The 19,763-nt window shown below is 36.8% G+C and overlaps 1 protein-coding gene across 6 annotated transcripts in view; it reads right to left on the bottom strand.

The window, feature by feature from the left end:
- Positions 1-19,763, bottom strand: part of ZDHHC17 (zinc finger DHHC-type palmitoyltransferase 17) — a 116,790-nt gene that overhangs the window by 45,958 nt on the left and 51,069 nt on the right. For 5 of the 6 annotated variants that reach the window (XM_068999429.1, XM_068999422.1, XM_068999415.1 and 2 more), the window contains one exon: positions 4,403-4,506. In XM_068999429.1, the coding sequence (XP_068855530.1) occupies positions 4,403-4,506 (104 nt within the window). Of the gene's footprint in view, positions 1-4,402; positions 4,507-9,771; positions 9,852-19,763 lie in introns of those variants that run through there. The other variant, XM_068999399.1, reaches the window with a different exon arrangement.

Here is a 19,763-nt window from a genome sequence, read left to right as displayed (position 1 = left end):
CTGACCTTAATACTTTGAAAAACAGTACCCTACTGTCTTCTGCATTTTAAATATGTAATCCATTTTCTATTCTTTTGCCTGCAAACACATAGACTCTTGAAAATAGACAATGCCAGCTTTGCAGCACGATTAACATTAAATTTGGCCACAATAATAGGAAGGAATATCTCTACAGTGAGCACATCACCATGCCAACAAAGAGTAGGTAAACCAGGAGCTCACTCCCTCATCTTGCTATCACTGTAACTCAAATCAAAGCTGTTTTAACTGAAAATGCAATTGACAGAAAATGGATCTTTTTTCTCTTTTCAAATCTCATTCCCATGAATAACGATGGTAAATACTAACAAAGCCTTTAACACATTCTCAAGGTTTTTGTGTTAACAGTAAGACAATTTTGTTTTCAACAGAAAAGGTTTAACTCAAGAGCTGCTTAATGGACTATTAACAGCAGTGTTGAAAGACAAAAGAAATTCAGCTCTTACTGAATACTGCTCCAAAGCCCTAAATTGTCTCGACAGTTGTGGCCATATTACTAATGTGGTTAAAAAAGTCCCACCCTTCCACGAAAACATCAGGTACATTTCACTTTCAGCAACATAATCAACCCCATGGGCACAAATAACCAGGAATAATGGATGTGTATCTGTGTCACAGTCTGTCCACTCTCTCCTGTGAGTAGCTGAAAAGAGCCAGGAGTAACTCTTCCTCTGGCCAACCCTTACTAATTTTAATCATTCAATATATAGCTTTATTTTTATCAGTTACCCTATGACTGACAAGAAATAGTCATGAAAAAAGCATGAATCCAACAATTTTTTCCTTGGCGAGACTCAACATAATTCATATTTTATGCTGCACTATTTCACAGCACACAGAACTTCATTTTGAATGATCTCATTGAATAAAACTTAACAGAAAAGTTAATCTTGTGATAATGAAATCGTAACACTTGAGTACAAGGAATCAATCTTCTAGATGTCACAAAAGCACTTAGTATCATTAATCTTTAATACCCATGTTCATAATGGTCATTTAACTTACTTTCAACAAAGCTGGAATTTGATAAAACTCCCTAAAAGCCAAAAGTGTCTATTCACTCTCAAGAGAACTGAAGAACACAATGCGAGGTTTAATGTGTCTCAGATTTTGTTCTCCTACTGACAGCCCACCACATGCTTCTCTACTTGTGAACTTCAGCTACCTCTCAGTTTCTCAGTTTAAAGATTTAAAACAAAATTAACAGCAACTTTGTCACTTTAACACAGGACGTTTCCCAAGACATCATATTAAAAGTTATGACCACTGCCTTGGATGACAGAGGGCTACTGGTGCCAGACAACAGAAATAAATGTACTCAATACATCACCATTAAATTTCACTTTTAAATCACTTATGACAGTACTGGTTTTGTTGTTTTTTTTTTTTTTTTAAACAAGACTCCATTCCCTCCCTGGAGCTCCAGTGAGAACTCTGAATATCACAGAGGAACAAAACCAAAGGCAAGCATGGATGATTTTTTTACTATTCCTTTGAAAACAGTTTGTCAAATACAGATGAGTGGCCTGCTTCTGCTTTCAGAAGTGGAGACTTTCTATGAACCAAACAATTTTGCTATAGCCAAATATAATATGGCAAAAAATTACATACACATTCTAACATGAAGGGCCAAGACAGTGCTACTTTGAAAGCTACCTAGATGCTCTTGGACATGTTGACAACAAAGTCAGTGAAAAGTGTTCTTTGTATGAATAGGTACTAAAACCAAACACTGTGATTTTTACTCCAGCAAAAGTTTCTGCAAAATAAAAACAAAGACTGACTATTTTGGATACAAAGCATGCCAAGAGTCACCAGGTCTTCTGGAGAACTCATAAGGAGCATAATGGGGAAAAAATACAAATACAAACAAACTCTCTTCAATGAGCTGAACCACTGTTTTCTATATGAAATCTTAATGTGATTATAAGAAGTTATTATAATTGTAGCTCATACCATATGAGCGTGTTGAGTCCAATCGACAGATTAAGAAGATATAGCACTGAAACCGTTCAATAAGATATGATGCAACATACAAATACTTATGGAAAAATGTGAGGAGCTTGCAAGGTCGTATTTTTCCTTGCTGAAAAACAAAATTGAGCACAGTAATTTACTAACGCTGTTTTATTTCTGTGTAATCTAGTGTCAATAAAAACATGTCAAAATAGAATTCTACATTCAAACAGCATATATGAAATACAGATGAGTTTTAAATTTTTTCATCCCATTTTTCTCACCATCACCTTTAAGGTTTAAGGAACTACGTACGCTCTCAATTTTCATGTATGTTGGAACAATAACATAAAAAATTATTTTTTCCAGGAGAAACTGCACTTGGGAAAAACCCCACCTAAACCAAGACACTGAAAAATCTTACTATATTTTAATTCTTATTATATTTTGCTACATCTTGCTTCAACTTATTGAACTGCTTAGGGGAAGCGTTCTAGGAGACTGATGAGTGCTCCTCTTCTACAAAAAACTTTGTGGTATCTTACTTACTTAGCACTGAACTAAAAAGTAAGGAAAGTCAGCAGATATTTTAATCTCAGTGAGTATTAATTTTAGAGGACAAAGGGTAGAGGATAAGATCACCTATTTTTTTATACATAGATGTGATAGGTTATGCTTTTACAAGTGCAAATAACTACATCATTTTAGTAGAAAAAGAGTATCTTTTCAAGAACACTGAATTAATATATCAGCAGTATTATTTATTTTACTGCAAATCTTATAATACTTGGTGGGTTTATTTTCTACCTTAAATTTCAGACATATTTCCCTTTATGACAGACATTTTTTATAACACAGCCTTCAAAACCTAGTAAATGCTTAAATAAAAGCTTGTCTGAGAGGACACAGCCTCAAGCTGTGCCAGGGAAGTTTAGATTAGATATCAGAAAAAAGTTCTTCACAGAAAGAGTGGTTTGGCATTGGAATGGGCTGCCCAGGGAGGTGGTTGAGTCACCAACCCTGGAGGTGTTCTAAAAAGCCTTGATGAGGCACTCAGTGCCATGGTTTAGCTGATAAGGTAATGTTAGGTCACAGGTTGGACTCGATGATCTCAAAGGTCTTTTCCAACCTAGTTCATTCTGTGATTCTGTGAATTCTCCTCCTAATCAGGGAAGTGCTGCCTGGATACCACAACTTGATCATGTTGACAGTCCCCCTTCCCTGCAATATTAACCATTAGGGCTACGATATGAAACTGCAGTCCTTGTGGTGAGAGGTCAACTCAGACCAGTTGGTTCTTGTATGAGGAGACTAGAAAAGACTTGTAACAACTCAACTGAAAGCACAGATCAGCCTGAATCTGAGGGTTAACAGCGACAAAGGTATTTTAGGTTTCCAAATACGCAATGAGCATACAAGAATAGAAGTAGGTAACTTGTAAAACTACTTCTGCTGTCAAACACACTTCCATACTTTTATAAGAAACAGCTAGTTTGATATTATGCCAGTATTGTAATTTCTAAAAATACCCTAATATGAGTATTATAGGTTGAAGTGCTACCATTAAAGTACTTAGAGCAACAATAGCAGAGCCAGACATCGGTTTCAGGAAGCTAAACTCCTTACAACTCAAAAAATGAAGGAAAGTACATACTTTCTACTCCTAAACTGGGCCTGTGTCACATGCAGAGCTGCAAAGCTGCTTTCTTATAGGAAAAAAATGCAAGAAAAATTTTGTCTTGAGAAGAAAAAGGCAAATAGCTCTGCAAGATCCATAATGGCTCAAGCATTCAAATTGAAAATACAATATTAAAAATACAAATCTTACAGAACTATCTCAACTCATTGAAGAAAAGCGATGGTGGTGATAGTTTCTGAATGGCAAACAGTAGCAAACCAAAAAATAGCGTCATGACAACTCTCCAGAAAGTCTTCTAAATTAGTATCTGCTACAGGACTGTAGAACAAACAAATTTGTATAATGCAACTGCATAAAGAAGGCACTTAAATCTGCACTCAGTTTACTCCTACAGTCCTCCATGAAAGTTAGAGACACATTCTTTCTAACCTATAAATTGATCCAACCCCTATGTTTGCATATAAATGTTGCCTGCTTACCTGTTAATCATCACCGACAGAAAATAAACATCAGTACCATTCTCTCCTCCAGCAATCTGTCCAGCAACCACCTATATTTACAACTTACCACAATTCCTCCCATTTTTTTTTTATACAGTGATCAAAAATTTGTCCTAACAGTAATTTTGTAGAGGTTACTTCTGAACTCTTCCATTACTGGGTTGAAAAAATACAGTTTACCTTCCACTTTACACAACTAAAGCAACCCATTTTACTGTTTCTAACTGATAAAGACACAGACAAATCTAACATTCAAAAATAAACTTACTGTGTGGCTTTGACAATGTCCCAAGTACTGTAATCATCAATGTGGCTTTTCCGTCCAAGAGATTCACTGTATCCATGGTTGTAATGGCTTTGAGGTTTTATTTCCTAAAAAAAGACAAACTTGCTTTTAGAACACCCAAATTAGGAAGTTTCTGAGGAAAAAAAAGTTAATTTTATAAGCAAAATTAAAACCAGTACCCAGTTTAATGTACTATAAAGCTACCTAAGTGTAACAGGGGTACATTTCTACATTTTGGAAAGCAGGCTACCACATTCCCCAATACAGTTTTCAAACACTTTACAGAAAACACAACTTGCAATCACAGGGTCCTGCCAAATCCTACACTTTTTTTCCTACTTGTGTTTTTACAGAATGCTAACAAAAACTAAGAACAAATTTCTTTGGTTACTACTGGGCTTGGGTTTTTAATTTTTGGTTTGCTTTACTTTGCTTTAACAAATGCAACATAACACAGCCAGAAAAGCTATTTGCCATAAACCGACAAAGTCTCAGTATGTTTCTACAAATGAATGTTGCATTTCAAATAGCAGAGGTTATCTGTGTATGTTTAAGCTGTGGCTCTCAAAAGTAAATGGCATGACCATGACGTGTGCTTCGACAGATACAGCTCCCTGACTTAATTCTGTTGATGAAGGGCAACACTTTCAGGCTCAGTGCTTCCCCTGGTGGAATCTATATTCAAACACTGTATTAACAGATCACTAGGGCAGCAACACACCATTTTCCTTTACAACACATGAAAGCTCAGCAAGCTGAAACTGAGCAATTAATTTTATACATCTTCTGGACAATTTCCTATGTGTTGCAGATACTATAGCTGATTGCCTCTGTGCACCAGCCATGCAATTCAGCATAGCTACATAAAAAACTATGAAAACTGCAATATGGGTGAAAAAGCAAAAAAAAAAGGAACAAACTCTCTGCACGTTCTAAAAACACATTTCAGTTGATTTCATTGAAGTGTATTATTTACGGTCAGTCAGTTTTCCCCAACATATACTTCCATGAGAAGAATTTTCATCTTTAATCTAAACCTGGAAAAACTTTTTAAAACCTTATGAAAGGTTTAATTAAACAGTTCCAACTTCCACTTAGTTACTGAAATGAGCTACCAACTTGTTCATTATTATACTAGACAGATTTTTTTTTTTTTTTAAATACAGAGAAATGAATCAAGACAATGATCATGTAGTGCACCTAACCTTAAGAAGGATCCATAGTCACAAAGCTCCACTACTACCTCTCCTTAGAGGCATACATTGCCCTGTTAGCTTAACTGACTAAGAGATATATTAGGGTTAGGGAGAGTTCCTATTGCCAGCATGAGCATGAGCAGGCCTTCCTGTTTCTCATGTTCTCTCAGCTGGGCAGTAATTTCTGCAAAAGGAGCTGGTGGGCACAATGAGAAATAACTGCTTACTGTGCCCAGCTGGGGCTAGTGAGCCAAAGTGTTTTCTTGCTTCCTGGGGCATTAACCTGCTCTCCACTGAATGGATGGGAGTTTAAGTCAACCGCCCTCTAGCCCTCAGATGTTATTCATCTTGGCTGTTATTTCACAATACTATTTCTACTCTAAAATTATTACATACATTACCTATATCTTTTAAAGATGCTAAAAAAAAAAAAAAGGATTGAAGTCTGAAACCCACATTTTAAGTATTTCCAGATTTCAACATGCTGAAATACCACTTAGGCAGAAGTCTAAAAACTCTGGATACCATTTATAACTTCAGAGTAAACTATCAAGAAATTAGTCTAGTTGCAAAGCTGAAAACTCTCAGTATTTACTTAAAAATTGAGTAACTTCAGTTGAGCATGTTTGTATTCGTTACATACAATATACCTATTTCAGACAGAAGGAAAAAATCCAAGTAAGAATTTCTAATGCATTAAGTACATTTTGTTCCACTAAATTAATATAGTAATTTATAGTTAGAAAAATTATGAAAAGTTATACTCAAAAAAAATCTTTCACAAAATTGAATCATTTAGAGCTTTAGAACCAGAACACAGTTAACACTGATGACTAGCGCAGCAAGTCTTCATTTTCAAAATAGACTTATCCATGGCTTTTCTTCAGAAAAAGAATTTTTTCCATTTCACACAGTACCTAAGTGATCAGCAGATTATATCTTTTCTTGACCACAGTTATTCTGCAGCATTTAATTTTTCTTTCCAAGCCTGAAAAATTACCTAGATGAACCAATTAAGCATAGCCAGCCCAGCAGGAAGGTTTTTCTGTTGCCATCTCTACAGGAGAGACAACCTAAAAATGTAACAGGGCATCTGCTGTCATCCAAGTCATGTTACAAACAATCCTCTTAAAATTCAGAAACATAGCTTTGCTTTGTATCTGAAGAAGGCAACAGCTTAACCAAACCTTTTTCCCTCAGCTACTAGATAAGCCAGAGTGTTATCTGGAGTAAAAGATGCTGGAAAAGATACCAGAGATCATTACAGTTTAAAAGAGAAACTAAAATATAAGAGAACACTATATTCATTAGTTTGTTGCACATTATTTTTTTTCTTTTCCATCATATTAGGAAAAAAGCAGGATTTATACTATCTCTGTTACCCCATTATTACACCACACATCTGCAGCAGGATCTTACATATCAACTTGTAATGCTCAGACCCTGAAAAGCTAGAAGGATAAGTAGGCAGAGACCTGAACAAAAAAATATTCACTGTCCTGGAGCATCTTGATGAAGAGACAGTAGTCTGATGTATTTTTGAGCCTCCCACAGCTACTGGAAGGGGGAAAGTCTCTCATTTAACAATTATTAAAAGCAAACTGAGAAACTCTGGCTGTTTTTCAGTCATATATGAGTGTACCAGAGAACACTATTTTTACTAACCTGCATTTTCCTGACCACTTCAAGTATGCAAACGTGGTTTCTGCTCCCTTGAGCCTACACTAGCCAGTCAAGAGAGCATTCTCAAGCAGTGTACATCTAGAGTGCCTAGAGTGATCATGAAATCACAGCCTTATGATACTAATGTTTCCACAAAAAGGTTTAAGAGAATACAACAAAACTTCAGGTATTAACTAATAACCGTGTAAATTTTAAAAAGTGAGAGGTGGTATTAACTCCTGCTATACTAGTTTCCTAATGACTTAAAGCTAATGACAGTACCTTTAAAAATATATATATTTCTTTTGTACTGATGGCATCTCTGAACTATTCTTTTTAACAGAATTTGGAAGTTTCAATATACATCGATACAAAATAGCTGAAGTCAAAAAACATTTGAGGTGATCACAAGTGATGCATGAGACACAAGTAAGCAAGAAACAGTTTTCCCCTTTTTTTCCCCCCAGTACATACATGAGCAGCTACAATCCATTTGTTTAATATAAAGACTCACAACAAATATAAACTTAAAGTGAACCCTATGTATAATTTATTAAGAGAGTTGAGTTCATATTTTACATTTAGGAATAGCTGAAACAATTCCTAAAATCCTCAAAGTTTTATGAGCATCACAGCCTCCAAAATCATACCATGGAGTCTTCTACAGCACAGTGTAAACTGTGGAAAAAAGGATGACTTTAGATGTGCCTGAAAAGAATATGCAGGCACAGCTATTTTGGAAGTAAATCTTTAACAGTACATCACAGGAAAGCATATAAAATCTGAATTCTCAGCCAATACAGTCAATTCTCTGCAGCCCAGACACAGACTCCCAATCTTAGACTCAAAATTTATCAGTCATTATTATCTATGCAACTTGGCAGCTGCATGCTGGCTCACAGTAGCATGCTGGCTACTACAAGAGCCATTCTGCTGGGGATAGCTCTTACCTGGCATTATGAGTGCCCAGTTTATGACTGTAATCTGCAGAGTAACCTCTGGGTTCCTAAGTCAAAAAGCTATCAGGAATCAGGAGAAAAGAAAACCTGGATTTTGTGAATCGCAGTCATAGTTGATTCACCTGCTGATAGGTGATTTGGACCAAGTCAATGCAAATAATGCTGTTACACACTGTGCTTGGCTGATAAGGCAAAAAGAAAAGAAGCAAAGTAGCAGCTAGAAACTGAAAATAATTGTTTTCAGGGTTCTGAAATTCCCGTGCAGGGCTAGGGCACCAGAATATAAATGCAGATGAGTAGTTTCTCCTAATTATTCTAGAATGATTATTTCTTTCTAAATCATTCTAAGACAATATTAATAGAATGCAACACAGGTTTATGCCACTAACTGGGCAAGCTACCAAGAACAGGAAAACAACTGACAGCCTGAGGTAGGAGACCTTTAGAAGACCTGCAATGAATGAATGCAAACCAGGTATCTGCTCAAGGTGGCACATTTCCCATTTCTAAATGTTTAGCATAGCAATTTAAAAGACTGCCATTTAAAACCCTGATGATATTAAACACAATCTCTTTTTATATGCATTGCTCCCACAGACAATGGCTTCGGCGCAGGCACGACCATCAGATGTTGCCATAAAACACCCAGGCACATCTCTAAGTGGACAGCAGGCTGCTTGAACAAAGCTGGCTGCGCCCAGGCATCACACAGGCTGCTCAGCCCCAGCAGGACCAGCCGCAGTGGTGCTACATCGGGGGCAATTTGCCCAGTGGGGGTCATTCTGCAACAGCAGCTAAGATAGAGAGAAATCACCCTTAGGACATTTACATAGTATCTCTTTTCAGTAAAAAATAGTAACACACAAAATAGCGATTACTTCCTCCAACTTGCTGGACAGAAGAGAAAGCTTAACTTTTAAATCCTACAATGATCTAGATTACCTGACTCCCACTACTAAAGGAACAGAAATAAGCATTAAAAAGTGAAAAATAATGAGTTTAGGCTTTTAAGTTCCCACCTAAAAGAATGAACCTCCCCTAAATTCACACACCCTCACACAAATTTTAGGAATATACTTTAAATTCTTGAAACTACTATGCTTTTTTTAAACATATGATATGACAGATTGATAATAAAGTAGCAACATAACATTTTGAGCCTAGAGTATAAACTGCATTCACAAATGGCTTCAACAACATTTCCCAAGTGTTAAAATATTTTCCCTTTTTTGATGAAAATATTTATTCCAGGAAAATTTAATTTTTCAATGATGATCAGCTGTTAAAAAACCCTAACAGCCAATTAAAAGATGAAAACCTAATTGAAACCCAAGTGCACTTGATTTTTGCTATTTTGATCTTTAGTGACAATGGCTCTTCCCCAGCTGAGAGTCAGGAAAACTAGTAAGAAGGTAATAGAGCAGAGGCCTGATGTCACTGATATAAAGTAAGTAAGTTGCAAACAGTAGTCTCTAGTTATTTCATCCTGTTTCAAGGAGCCACTTCCAAGTAGGACTTGAGCCACAGTTGTTACCTTTGCTAAAAGAGAAAGGTCATTCCTCTGCCCACTCTTTCCCACTGCTCTTGGTTCCATGTTCCTGCTGCCTAACTCAAGCCAGCTTTGGTATTTGGAGCTATGGTCACACCACGCCCACTCCACACCATACCATTACAGGAAAGGGGAAGGGGGAAACAACAAGAAACAGAAAACTATCTTTTAGTAGGACAGCAAGCTGAATCTGTTTCTCCTGTGAAAACACAGGCTCCAGAGCCACTCAGAAAGGAAAAGCAAGTCAACAGAAGGTAGCAGGAACGTTTCCACAGCTGCTAATTGTTAATTTGACTAAGGAATCATGGAACACACTACAGCTTTTAAATATCCAAGAAGCTGGGCTGACAGGTTGAAGAAAATTATTCTGCTTAGAAATTGCTAGAGTTGGCTACCTTAGAAGGTTGCAAGAAAGACAAATTTTGTTTATCTGTAAGAATCAAATTTGGTTCCCCCACTCCTACCAAGGATCACTACTTCTAGATGAGCTTCCCATTTCAGTGACTATCCTTTGACAAGGCCCTAATCACTCATAGGCATCTGTGACTATTTTGTCATTACTCATTAGTCACAAAATGTGCAGACTGCTTGCACAGATGCACAAGTAATGCAGTGCAGAAAAAAAAAAAAAAAACACAAAAGAGAATAATGCTTTAAAAACACCACCACCAACAAAAAAGACATGTTTCGGTAAAAAAAGGAACAACATAGAGAAAAAAATTTTCCTCTGGAAAACAGGACCAGTAAGATGGGGAAAGAGAAGATAATGCAAAATATGAAATATAACTCCAAAGGAAAAAGCAAGAAGTACAGGGGAGAGGAGGGGGGAAAGTGCTTATTCTTGAAAGCTGTGCTGATATCGGCATTCTCAATCAGTCCTCCTCATAACCAAGCACACAAGTAAAGTTATGCTCATTTCTTCTCAATACTCAAAGCTTTTAATCTTTTCCAATAAAAAAGCCTAAATGAAATAACCTTAAGGATTCTGAGAATAGTATTTACAGAAAAAAAATAGGAAGTTATGCATGAAAGAAAAAGATGACCAAGACAATTATTCTGAGACAGCAATTTCATAATTCACAATTATACATAGCAGGAGGATATGAATAGGTCAATATGCCTGCTTGGACATAAGGAAGGGAGGAAAGAACTGCTGCTTACAGCTGCCACACATGGCTCTGGTAGGCATTAACAGATGGCTAGGACTGCTTTTCCTTTAACATTATGCAATGTTGCTGCAAGGAAGTGATACCACGATCAAAATCAGACACTCAAATTCTGAATGGTGATCAAGATAATTGAGACTTAAAGAGAAAATACTAACAAGTTTTAAAATAAAAACTTAGAAATAAAAGTATTACCTTCCAGAAAATATTGCATACTATTGCCTGTGCTTCTTAACAGAAACAAAATAGTTTCTTTTTTAATTAATGTCTACACTGTTTTCGTATCTGGCTGCAGTCAGAGAATCATAATAAAATTAGAAGTGACTGCAACTATTTCAGGGAAGCTAAATAATAATTCTCATGTATGTGTGTTACATTTAGCAGGGACTACGGGAGGTTAGTATTAAATAATTCCTGTTCAATTTTCCTGTTCATTTACTACAACCTAGCGCTTTTTAGTTTGCTCTCCCAGTTTTCCTCCTACTTTTAAAAAGGTGCAAGAATCTATACAGACCAATTTATATATAGTTATTTACATATTATAAACACCCACATTCATTTATATACATGAAGACCAGTCACTCATGAACTAACATTAATAGAAAAATGCTTAAAAAATAAATACAAGCAAATCAATCAAACACAAATGACAACAACAAAAAAGAGATACTGCCGGTATTTTAATAATTTTAATGAAAGATCCTCTTCTAAAGTTTATGGTAACTTTCCTTCCCCTACCCCTTCAACTAATTCTGCAACACACAAAGTCACAGAAACAGGCTAAAATGTCATAGTTTTAGAGAGAATCACAATCAATTCTTTACAGACATAAGAATAGTAGCTTTTTCTTCTCTAGAATCCAGTTTCTCCCAACATTTCCTGCTGCAACAGCTAATCTAACTGTTGACTGTCATCAAGTAGAAACAGTCTGATCCTTCTCATATTCACACAAAGACCTAGCCCAGAAAGTTAAGAATTCTCTAGGGCTATGTAGGTTCACAACTTTGAGGAGCCAAAGTGTTCAGCAGCTATGAGCTGTTAGATTGTCTGGACCAGGAAGATGCACGTACACCTAAAGTTAAGCTAACGCGTGCTAGAAAATTTCCACCTAAACCAGACTACATTCTCCATGGAAAAAAAAAGCATGCCATATCACTTTTTTTATTAACTGATCAAATTATGCATTTTTTAAAAAACGTTCAGTGTCTGGCTTACAAATATATACCATCAGACTTGACTTACTTTGGTCCTTAACCCTTGGATTCTCCCTGCCCCATTACAGCATTAAATTACACAGAAAGAGTATGACATGACAAAATAAACTTCTATTCAATTTCTGTGACTGATTTCCATTACTTTTTACATTTTGCTGCATATTGTGAAGTCTGTTCAGTTTACCTCCTACAATTTTGGTCTATTTGCACGGTTTCTTGACACACTAAAAGACAAGATTCGTTTATAGAAATCCCTAAAGAAGCTAATTATAGAATACATAAACAATGGAAATAAATCTGTACCAAATACTTAAATCTTTTTTTTTAATCAATCTGTAGTTTAAGTTGACAATGCTTTCTTTAAAAAGTGGTGAAATAGATGGAGAAAAGCCTCACCTCAAACCATAAAGGACCATAAAGTGGTCCTTTTGCTGTTACAGATTTCCACGCACAAGCAAGTCAGCCATCACACAGAGAGCATAATCCTGCATACTCTCCAACATAGATCTAGTTTTTTACATAACGAGTTAGAGATGCTCAACTAGACCCCTTAATCCAACCACTCTATGCAGAGGTCAGAGCTCATGTGATTTAAAGGACAGCTGATAATGAGGAAGAAAACAAGCACCCACAACCAGTCAACTGCATTCTAGTCATTTCCTTGAAGATGCTCCTCAATTAAACAGTGTTATACTTTAGGAAGCCATAGCGTCACAAATAGGCTTTTCAAGAGGCTTTGTATTTGCATACACAGCATCAACAGCAAGTGCTATTTAAAAGAGCTACATTTACTAGCATCTGTAAAGGTTAAAAAAACTAAAAGCTTAAAATGTTATGGTGTAAAGCTCACTATAAAGCTTTTGTTTAGTCAGCAACTTAGATTAACATGTACATTTATCTTTTTGGCTTTCTTTTCACAGTGTTGCATTGTGTTCTGAGCCAAAAATCTAAGGATTTTGGCAAAAATTAACCTATTCTTTTTCCAAGTGATTTACACAGGTCTAGATGTCACAATACACAAGCTTACACAGCCATTAATGTAAAAAAAAAAAAAAAAATCCCTGAATCCCTAACATTAGGAATCAGTTATGAGAGTAATGTAAAACCATTTATGTATTTCACCCTTTTAAAATGCTAAACTTCAAAAATGCACCCAAGTATGTATCTAGCTCAACCCTGATACTCAACCACTTGAAGAAAAAACAAAAAAATTTTTTTTTTTTTAAATTCACAGAAAAGTATATTCTTAAAGTCTTTTTCAAAGGTAAATGTCTTTTTCATTCATCAAGAATTAGAGCACCAGCAAGTGCACATGTCACAACGAGCAGTCAGCCTAGCTACAGATATTCTTTTCTCCTTGGCAGATACAGAAAAAAAGTTAGTACAAGTTGTGCTCAATCCTTACAAGAAATTTCAATTCACCATTCCCATCTCAACCTTGCAGTAGCCAATGGAGCCTTACATCAACAGCCAGCAGAGCAAACTTCCATTCCCGCTTATGACAAACACATGCTGGTTAACCCACCACAACTAGGAAGTGCATGAAAGGTGCTTCTAGTCACGCTAATAGTCCATCTCCTGCAGCAAATGAGACAGCTCAGTGAATCCACGGTCTGACACTTAAGAATGGTCCCATTCTCTCCAGCTCCTCACTTTCCAAACCAGGACTGCCAGCTCACTGTCTACCTTCTGTCAGTACTTTAGTGCACTTGATCCTTCCAGGAGTAGGCTTAGCAAACTGGCAAAAAGTTATTCAGAGCATTTTTTTTTTACTGGATTCATTTTCTAGTGATTTACTTCCCTGAACTGGCTCATCCTGGGACCAGACAAGCATCACTGGCATATGAGTAAAGCCGGAAGCATCTAAATCACAATCCGCTTAAGACAAGCTAAAAGTGACCTGCCATCAGGCAGGTGATCACATTCCTAGTCCTGGCTGCACCTTCTCCATTACCTCTTACCCATTCTCACAACAGCAAAGTAACAGTGTCAGATCAGGTCAGACTCACCAAGCAAGTGCTACCCCAAGTCACCTACTGGCCACACAACTGCAAGAGCTCACCCCAGAAAGGGTGAGGAGCTGTGTCTGGCTTCCACCATGGCTTGAGACCAGCTTAGACTCAATCATAAAAATCGCATCCTTCAGAGCCAGCAATGCAAGTGTTCTCAGAGCACGCTCGGATGTCTTCCCTTTCTTCCTACTGCGCTCCCTCCTTCTTGAGACATCTTCTCCTGATCTTGAGGAGCTTTCCAAGTTCTGACCACAGCATTCCCACTACCCTCCATTTTTGGTACCTCCTTCCTTATAGAGAGAACCAAGGAAACACTTCTACATACCTCAGGGTATCCTACAAGCGTAGGAAGAAATTACTAGATTACAAAATTGCACAAGACAAATTGTAGTCTGATGTTACAGCACATACTGGGCATGACAGGCCCAAGGCTTCAATTCAGCCAGACTCCCTTTGACTTCAGAAAAAGCCTTCTACTTTGCTCCACAGTCTCATTTGTAATATATCCCAGTGTTTCTCTCAACTACAAGGATACCATGAAAGTCAAATCTTTATCTCATACTGTCTTTGAAAAGCCACAGAGGACACTGTGCATGCTGAAATATCAATTACTGAGGCTGTTCCTATCTAAACATGTCAGTACCAATGCCAATATTGTTCAGTTTTCAAGCAAACAGCAAACATTTTCCTCCTTAATTCTGTAAACTTTCTTCCACATTCATAAAGTCTCATTACTTTCCTAGGCAAACACAGTGAAACAAGCACTGCTGAAAGACTAATCTTATGTGAAACCTGAGAGAAATAAGGCCTGTGCTTAATAAGCAAAGAAAACTGAATCAACACAAAGTTAGGTCAAACCAGATGTTTATAACTTATGCATTAAGATGGCCTGTCTGAAAACAAGTTTTTAACTTTAAAATCAATTACTGCCCAAATCAGAAGAAAATATGTATAACAAAAACTGTAAATAGTTAAAAAACTAGTTAAAAAACTAGTTTAAGTGTTTTACCAGCTGCCCAAGAAGCAACAATTTTACCGCTGAGAAAGACCAGAGCAGTGAAAAACTGCACAGTTTACAAAGAAAGAACAACTTTGTAAGAATGGCAAGAGAAGCATTGACAATGACCATGACAAATTAGAAAAATACAAAAAACTGAAATGCTAGCAAAAGGATACAATACATCCCTATCCCTAGAAGGGCAAGCACCATCCTAGCAATAAAAGAAATTAACAAAAGTTGTCAAGATTACAAAGTAAGAACTGATAGAACTGCCAATACAAAAACACAAACCCACAAAGTTTGAAAATATTAGGTAAGTGCAGAACAAAAAGTCTGGCCCGAAAATTTAAATTGCCACAATAAAATGCTTTCTAATAGAACAAGTATTAAATTTTTTAAAATAAAGGTTGTTTAGGTCCCATATAGTCCAAAAGACAAGAATATTGCTATTCATGAAGCCAGAAGAAACTCCTACAGTCTGGATACAAGATTACATGGGTTATAAACAGTTACCATTTTAAGTTATTGCTGGCTTTTCTAGGTTTTGATACAGAACAGACAAAAAAGCAAATACTAATAATATAGCAGACTAGCAAAGACTAGTACCATGGCTTCATAGGAAATTAAAGCTGTCACTTTCATTTGATAAAGTAGTAGCAATGGTCAAACACAGTTAATGTCCAAAGTATTTGGGTTAATGCTTGGGACTGATATTTTGATTAAGAAATTAGAATATAATGAAAGTTAATGTGGTCTGTCTTGCATGTACTAAAAACTAAAGGTGAGCAAGCTTTATTCTTATAATTTGCTTTGTGACTATTATATACACTCTCCTAGTTAAGGAATATGCTCCAAAAAAACCTTCTTTATCTTCTCAGTAGCTCCCATTTTTAAACCCCCAGAGAAGTGTCAATATGAAAACACTAAGCATCCTTTAGAGCCTGTACCTTGACCCCACCCTATTTCACCATTGTCTGCAACCTAGAAGTAAACAACAGTTAGAGGTAATGCTAACTGGGAGGGGAGGGCACAGAGTGTGCGGAGAGAGAAAAAGGGGAACAACTAATACTCTGTTTCTGATACTTGGGGAATGTTGGGACAGGACAAAATCAGGGTTTTTCAAATATCAACAAAAGTTAAGTCCTATCTAAAATGAAGACCCAGCCTAGAAACTACTGCGAACAGATGGTCATTATCTGGGTACAAGTTTCCAGTGTAACGCAATTCCCAACAAAACCAGTACAAATATATGTGTGGGGAATGATGAGCAGGTATCATAGGATGGCCGTGGTTGGAAGGGACCTTGAAGCCCATCTAGTTCAAACCCCTCTGCCATGGGCAAGGACACCTTTCACAAGAGCTCAGAGCTCCATCCAGCCTGGCCTTGAAAACTTCCGGGGATGGGGCATCCAGAGGTGTTTACTACCACAGCTGTGTGACTGCCAGAATAGTGCTCTGTCCCCAAGTTCCTGCAACAGCTAATGCACTGTGAGCAAAGCCATGAAAACACTGGAAGGATGACTGAACATCAGACACTCAAAAGGGTCAGGAGGACTGCAGACCGTAACAGTAGTGTAGGGATCTGATAATCATCAGCATCTTAAATAAATAGACAGACCTATATTTGCACAGATATCCCTCAAGATAACAAACAGAAATAAAATTCAGACTAGAAACATGCTTAATTCTTAAACAGACTAATTAAATTTGAGGGCAACTTTCCCAGCTATGCAAAATGATCTATTATGGTAGGATTTTGTTTGGGTATTTTTTTCACTTTATGATAAGTATTCTGGCAATAAAAAAAATTCATTAAAAAAACTTCAGCCTGCAATATAAGGTTGGATTAGATCTGCGGTCCTCTCCAGCCTCAACCTCTGAAGCTACCCAAGATACACAAAGCAAGGCTCAACCTTCAATATCAAGTATGCTAATTTGTCTGAGACATCACAGTTCTGTTCTCCTTTTTAAGCAGTATAATAAGTGATACCTGATCTTTGAATGAGCTCACAAATGCAAGACTAGTCTCTGGAGTGATCCTGACTTAACAAGACAATAAGTCCTACAGGACAATTAAGAACAATCTGCACTGAAGTACAACCCCAACAACAGCTACAGAACTCCACAGAGAATAGAGTTGGATAGTAAAGTCAGGCATTTCACTGAAATCTTGAACAGAAAAAATTAGAGCAAAGCTATCTACAGTAGGTTTACTTGTTTTGTTCAAATCACCAACAAGGAATACCAGGATTTGCTTCTAACTTCCTAGGTAGTTACAAATTGAACCATAAGGAGAGAAACAAAGGTAAGAATGACAGCTTCCATCTGGGAAAAATTCCTGTCAAACAGGGCCCATAACTGTTAACATTGCTTTCCAACTTTGCAGGAAGATGGTTCTCAGACAAGACTTTTTTAATGCCAAAAGAAATCTGTAATAAACAGTAACTTCCATCTGTCTCAAATATATCCCACACTACCTGACACCAGTAAATGCACTACACTGAAGTACAAACCAGATCTTCCTCCCCAGTAATAGTTCTTACATTTAGGAAGAGATGCAGCTCTCAACAGCTGCAATATCTTTGGCAGTTAGGGCCATACTAGGCCCACATCTAGAATATTTTTCAAATACAAAAGAGCATTACAAGCAAAATCCATTTTCTAAAATTCTCCTGCCTCCCCGCCCCTTGAATTACAGAATTAAACATCCAAACCTATCATCACCCACCACAGAACAATCAGGAATTCGCTCTTATTTAGAAGATACAAGGAATTTAGTCAGAGGGTCTGTTGGCCTACTAAAATAATTTATTCAAAGGATAACAAACATAATCAGTATAAGCAGCACTCCCATACCAGGGCTACACTGTATAAAAGGAAGCAGAGTTTGCCATTCTGTCACCAGAAACCCAAACAGTGGGAGAAGAAACAAACCAGCAGGGACTACTTAGCCCAGCGTTACTCTGCCATCCTCTGCATCCCTCATGGAGCTACCATATCACACTGCAGGTCAACCAATGCCGTGTCTGTGCCAAGACCTACACCCACAAGGCTCCCTTTGGTCATCCATGCACTTCCCAATCCTGCTGAAGAATTCATGTATACGAATCAGAGTCACTCCAACAGTCTATACTCCTCTATATTCACATATTTGATACACCACTCAGTTATCCAGTTGCAGAATTAAAAAACTTGCATTTGATCTCTAGAAAGATATCTAAACTCCAGCTGAAAACATCAACAGCTGGATAATCCACCACTGCCCTCCTTCCTTGATTACAATGATTATTCATCCTCAGCATTTAGCACTTTGTGCTTTTCAATTTGATCCCATTCAACTTCACTTTCCAGTCACTGGATCTTGTTAAGCATAAACGGAATAAAGCACTGGATTTGAGCATGAAAATATTCACACAGGGGAAAAAAGATACTTCTCACTTTTTTATATAACGTGAATGGCGCTTTTGCAGGCCTTTTACCATAAAGCATTATTAAAATAATTTTTAATTATTTCCCATATTCTTCACTATTTAACAATAATTTTTAAAGACAAAACTTCATCATTAGCATTACCACATGTTCAGCCAAAAATCCTCTCCTTGTTTTTACACATTTTTAAACAAACCATTATATTGGGAACTTCTGCTGAAGTGCTTGTTCATATTTGTATCCTATCAATCAACAGCTTTTGGGATACAATACCTTGCATACGTTCCTTACCATCAATGCACTACTTTGAATATAGCTGCACTAAGGTGTGCCTGCCTTACCAGCATAACTTCACGTGAATTCTAGATGGTTTTGTACAGTTCCATCCTCCCTGCTTAGCACCCATCCATCTTGTTCGTCTGCAAGTTTTATTAATGACAATTGTGATATTATTTCCAAATCATTAATGAAAAAAGACTGAGTCTAGTAGACTAACTCCTGCAAGACTTTTAGGAATAATGACATTCAGGAATAATCCTAACAACTATTTCCAAGATGTATTAGTTAGCCAGCAGTTTTCTGAGCATTATCATATACTGTAAGATCATTCTACAAGTATTTCATGTGCAGTTAATATTATTTGTTGTACTTCACCACTAAAATTTTCTTCATAAGCTTTGTTGTTCCACTAGTAATCTTACAGCTAGAAGAGAAGAGTGAGATCTACACTGTCATACTAAATTGAACTTGTCATAAGAAAGAATAAATATCCTTGAAAAGAAGAGTCTATTACTTAAGTTCAACTTGCATTCATGAGAGAGGGAGCAAGGGAGGCCCAAGAACCCAATCAGCAAGATACCACACAAACCCCATAAAAAGCAGTCCCAATATAAGTTTCCTAAAGCATTCATATTTTCATCAATTTCTACCTCTTTGTACCAAAGTTACTGAATCGCTTTAAACTGAGTCCTTCACAAATAAATAAACAAACAGATCTCCCAGCACGCCATTATTTAAGTAATTTTTCACTATTTCTAAGAATCTCTCTCCTACAACATTAATATTGTATTATAGTATTTCATGGCAAAATGCAAAGCCTTAGAGCCCATATAAAAACAAACACATCTCTTCAAAAAAAAAAAAAAACAAAAAAAAA

This window comes from Aphelocoma coerulescens, chromosome 1A (assembly GCF_041296385.1).
Source record: "Aphelocoma coerulescens isolate FSJ_1873_10779 chromosome 1A, UR_Acoe_1.0, whole genome shotgun sequence".
In the NCBI taxonomy this organism is placed as follows: Eukaryota; Metazoa; Chordata; class Aves; order Passeriformes; family Corvidae; genus Aphelocoma; species Aphelocoma coerulescens.
Note: the sequence above shows the minus strand (reverse complement) of the source record. Positions and strands in the feature narration are given on the sequence as shown.